This window comes from Zingiber officinale, chromosome 7B (genome assembly GCF_018446385.1).
Source record: "Zingiber officinale cultivar Zhangliang chromosome 7B, Zo_v1.1, whole genome shotgun sequence".
Lineage (NCBI taxonomy): Eukaryota > Viridiplantae > Streptophyta > Magnoliopsida > Zingiberales > Zingiberaceae > Zingiber > Zingiber officinale.
This window is the reverse complement of record NC_055999.1, coordinates 30,571,553-30,576,962: the sequence shown is the minus strand read 5'-3', so window position 1 is coordinate 30,576,962 and position 5,410 is coordinate 30,571,553. Positions and strand designations below refer to the sequence as shown.

The following is a 5,410-nucleotide window of genomic DNA, read 5'->3' as shown; positions in this document are numbered from 1 at the left end:
AACCATACACGAAGAGATGAGCAACAAGCAAGCCTAAAAAAGGAGATGAACCGAAAGATTCAAACACGCAATCTTTTTCTACTTCAACAACAAAAGAGAAAAGAGCTTTTTTTCTTGTTGATTGCACATGAAACCAGAACTTTGGAAACTTGGACAAACTTTCTTGTTGCTTGAGTGGCTTAGAGATGAGTCACAATCCAACAAATTGTCATTACTAAAGCAGTATAATTCTGACCGGGCAAAGCAATCCGAATTCAATTCCACAACCTTTTAGAACAAAAATAAAACACAAGCTCTCAAAAATTACATACAAATTACAATCTTTCCTATTCTTATCCACCATATAGTACCATTTCCTAGTATTCCAAGTATTACACATGTATATTTTGTTCAAAGCTATATATCTATAAAATGAAACAAAATTTCAAACTATACTGCGTACAAGGACCCATCTGTAGGTTGGTTGCCATGTACCTTGATGATTTCAGCCTTCGACATCGCTGACTCGTGTAGGAAATCAACCGACATGAATCATAGAATAAGCTGAAGGCATGAGCAGGCTCTTCCAGTTACTATAGTAGCATTTGACATGCTTTGGAAAGAATGAAAAGGCAAGAATGTTGTCTCAGAATTTAGCATAGATGCGCTTTCAGATATCGAAGCTTCTACCAACTGAAATGTCAAATTGAAAACAAATACCATTGAGAGTTTGAGAGAGGGGGAATAGAATAGAAACAGAATGGAGCAGACAATTAATTCAGTCAAAAATATGCAGCGTGCAACATTCATGTAAATAACTAGGAAATTGCAACTTGTCCTGGTCAACTTGGCATATTAATGACCATATCAACTTATTGTCTTGTCTGAAGCCACCATTTTATTTGCAGTTCTAAAATAGAATATGCAGAATTTGTTCCCGAAGAAGTGCGACCCAAGATATCAAAAGTAAGGCAATTGCAGGGTGCTTACACATGCAAGCCAAAATCCAAAAAGGTGCGCCTAAAACTAGCAATTTTATAATGAAGAATTAGAAAGCTTGCAGTAAGATTTGAAATGCATTTACAAGCTTAGAAAAAAGAAAGTTGTGAATAATAAGATCTCTCCACTATTGTAAGTGTGATATCTTTTATGAATCTCATGTCTGATTCAATTCATTTGTACTAAGTTATGCCAAGTGTTTTGAGGTATTATGAATAACTAGAAGATGACTAAGATATGAATGGAATGATGATAAGCTCTGCTAAATTATTAAAATTCTTAACAAAGAAGGTTTTAAATTATGGAATACTCAGCATGATGATCGTAGAGAAGTAGAGAAATTTTTCCTAGAGAGCACTTGTTAAGAGAAGAACTCAGGTTATTTATCAGGATAGACTATATTTAGAAAGACTCACACAGAGATATTCATCATTCATGCTCTGTGTTTTAAACACTAATTAGTTGTCCATTATGAATAATGTCAGAAAGATTCAGAACTCTTGGGTGACAATAAGAAGGGATTCATAGGTAGGCTCTGTGCCTCCCGAGAAATGCTTTTAAGAAATCAGCAAGCATAAAAAAGATATAGAATGTACAAGTTCAATTATTGTAATTATCTAATGAGCCAAGGCCTAACGTAAATAATTTTTATCACCCAAAAAGCATAATTATACCATAATGCATGAAGTTTAGTAGTACTCACAGCTAGACTCAGCATCCACCACCACAAGCCACATCGTTCTATTGTTTGGCGGTAGCTGCAAATAAACAGGACTGAGGCTGTGTCTTAGAGGGTGGCGAGTGCACACAATTATATCATCCAGCATTGTCAACTTCTTCAAAATTCTAGTCAATTCGGGCACACTTGTTCCCGAAAAAGTCATGGAAGGCCATTCAAAATCATCGTCTAAATTGCCACGGTCATCTGCTACAGTGTAGTAGATGGTCCGAGAAAGTGCCGGTGCTGGTGTGGTTGCTGGCGCCGGTGCCACAGCTGGGACTGGAGCTGGTGCAGCAAAAGAAGGGTATTTCTGCAAGCCAAAATATTTGTTCAATGTTTATAGACATGAGGGAGGAACCAAAATTAGAGTTTATCTAATTCAGAATTTCAAAGTTTTGACTGGTTAACACTAGCGTCAAAAGTCAAGTGTTTTTATATTTATGATTTCACATGAATCTTCAAAGATAGATCAACAACTAGAAAGGAGAAACAATGAATGAACAAATATCATAATGAACGTAAACAAGTTCACTAATCGAGGTGGATCACATAGTTATATCGCAAGTAAAATTTACTAGAATATGCACATGTTAAGGACCGGACCTGTGGAGTGGAGGACGGCTGAGAGTGAACGGTGTAGGCGTGAGGAGAAGAATCGGAGATGGAAGAAGAGGTCGACCACGAGAAGGAAGCTTCGTGAAGGTCATCTGGCTCAAAAGTCGCAGAAGGTGAAGAAATATCAGCGGCGAAAGGGGGTTTCTGCTGCAACGGGCGAGGAGGGGAAGGAGGCGGAGAAGGGGGCCGCTTTATGGAGGCAGCAGGAGGGGCGAGTTTAGGCTTCACAGTGGTGGCGGCGGCGGCGGCGGCAGAAGAAGAAGGAAGAATCTCGACGATGTTAACGTCCCATAGGACCCAATCTTGTGTGGCGGTGTAGTGGGGGAGGTCGTGCGTGACGGAGTTGCGCCAGGGCGGGAGGCTGCCGTTGGCGCGGAGGAACTTTCCGGCGTGGCTCCTAAGCTTGACCTGGAAGCCCTCGCGAAAGGCCTCCCACTCTAAGGAAGGGTCGGATCGGTCGAGGGAGGGCAGGAGCTGGACGACCTTCTTTCCGGTGAAACCGAGGAGGAAGGATTCGGGGGAGGCGGCGAGGTAGCGACCGTAGCAGCTTCTCAGGCGGAGCGCTGGGCGGTCGGGGAGGAACTCGACCTCCCAGCGGGCCCCCGAGGCGGAGCCGTTGCGGCTCTGCGTGACGTGCTCCTCGTCCTCGTCGGCCGTAAGGTACTTTCCGTGGTAGCTACGGAGGCGCACCGCCTTAGCGCGGTCGAACAAGTCCATGACGGCGAAGGAGGAGGAGGAAGAAGAAGAGAAGGAGATGGCCGGGAAGCGAAGGAAGCAGCGAAGGGGTTTAAGAAGGAGGAGAAGACAGCCGGTGTAATTAGTAGTGTAAACTGCCAACACGGCATCTGCCAGCTTTACACACTTATCTGAATTCCACGCCGCGCACGTGCCTTTCAGGTTGCTGTTCGGGTCATAATAATAATAATAATAATAATAATAATAATAAAATAAATAAATAATTAAACGCGCTTGAACATTAACTAAATTCCGACGAGGAGATATACTTAGGAACTAAGGATCTATTGTCGCCTCGCCTGCCTTAATTAGTTTTTTTTTTTAAATTAATTTTGCGGAAAGCATCGACGTGGATTTTAGAACTTGTCCGCGTTTGTTCCTTCTCTCGTTGCTTCCTAGAACAAGACAGACCTCGAGAATATCTGGAAGCCTCGTAAGATTCGATCAACAAATTTCACCTAAATTTAAATCTATTAAATTAACGATAAATTGTCTAAAAATCTTTAATACTAAACTTAATTTTTGACTCAGTTCCTACACTAAAAAAATTATATTGCCCGTATAAACTTTTTTTCCCTTCAACTTCTTTTTATATATATATATATATATATATATATATATATATATATATATATATATATATATATATATATATATATATATATATATATATATATATATAGTTTATAATTTTTATTTATACACTAAAAAAATTATATTGCCCGTATAAACTTTTTTTCCCTTCAACTAAAATTATAAACTATATATATATATATATATATATATATATATATTTGATTTATCGAATTTTTTTATTTTATTAAGATATAAAAATTTTAAAATAAGATATAATTTCTACAATATATTTAAACTAAAATATAGTATATTTTCACCAATCACTTGATATATTTAATTATAATTATATGATACTGAATTTAGGAGTAATTATATCTAATATTAGACTTATTTACTATAAAAAATATGAAGGAATTCTGATATAAAATAATAATATAATTTTTTTTAAATTTAACATCATTAAAAATCATGCTCAATTTAATAAAAAATATAGTATATTTTAATTATAGTATATTTTAATTTAAATATACTGAATTTAAGATGAATTATAATTTATTTTAAATTTTTGATAATTAAAAATATAAAGATAATTAGATAAATTGATATTCATTATAGAGTTAAGTAACGAAAAGTTTATATTTATAGAGGTTGAGAATAAATTTTTTTATAAATATGTAGAGAGTAAGAACAAAATAGAGATATTTTATAATAATAATAATAAATTATATTTAATAATAATAATATAGGGCGTTCATGATTCACATGGTGACTTGTTTTCGATTATTTGTTATTAAATTTGAATTTAAATTTAAATTGGATTGAGCAAATATAATTTTTAAAAAATTGAAACTCCCACTTATGTTTTTTTTTTCTCTCGTAATATATGAAATAAAAATAAAATATGTTTTATGAGCGCGTGATGTGGCGGCCGCCGTCGTTGTGTTGGCCGGAGGCGCGTTTTAAGTTTGACCCGGAACCGATTGGACGAGTCCAAGAGCGAGTCGTACGGTGGTCTACTTTCAGATTTAAACGCTGATGCCACGGCGAATGCTATGAATGGTATGGCTACATGACTGGTTTTTCTCAAAGGAAAATTATATAATGGAAAACAACAATGTTGACGAGTCAAGAAAGAAGGAAGCAAGGAATAGACGTGCTTATGAATCAAACCGAACTGCCGGTAGAAAATCACTAGTCTTTCCAACAATTAGGCTAGGTCACGAGGACAATAAGTATGTATAGGGGTTGGCAAGTTAAAGGGTATCAATTCAGATGGATCAAATTGGATTGGATCAGGTTGAATTTTTTTTTTTATTCCGATTCAAATCCGAATTCAATTGAAAACCCTTAAATTTAAATCCAAACTCAACCAATCCGATCAATCTGAATTCGACCTGTGTAATCCAAAAATTCATTCAAAATGATTTTTTCTGAACTATTTTTCCTATAATTCTTCGTTTTTATTTTAATATTTCATTATTATCATACTAACATTGATATTAATATACATAAAAACATCTTAATTTTTAAAATAAAATTTGATTTAATCCAAAAAAAAAACCCACCAAATCTTATATTTGGATCAATCCGGGTCAATCCGAACCCAATCCGACCCAACCTGAAAATTTTCAACCCGAAAACTCTTCAATTCAAACCCAACTCGAACTCAAAAATATCCAACTCGAATCTAATTTTTTTTTAAGACGATTCGGATGAGATCGTCATATAGGTCCATTTTTAATACCCCTAATTTATTTTAGATTTACTTTAATACTAATTATTGTA

General features: G+C 35.8%; 1 protein-coding gene across 1 annotated transcript; it reads right to left on the bottom strand.

Annotated features, from left to right (window-relative positions):
• Positions 1–231: 231 nt before the first annotated feature.
• Positions 232–3,125, bottom strand: LOC122005640. Its single transcript, XM_042560759.1, has 3 exons — positions 2,303–3,125; positions 1,682–2,009; positions 232–672 (listed from the first exon to the last, which is right to left on the bottom strand). The coding sequence occupies exons 1-3, from the start codon at positions 3,029–3,031 to the stop codon at positions 650–652; spliced, it is 1,080 nt and encodes a 359-aa protein (XP_042416693.1). The 5' UTR covers positions 3,032–3,125; the 3' UTR covers positions 232–649.
• Positions 3,126–5,410: the final 2,285 nt, after the last annotated feature.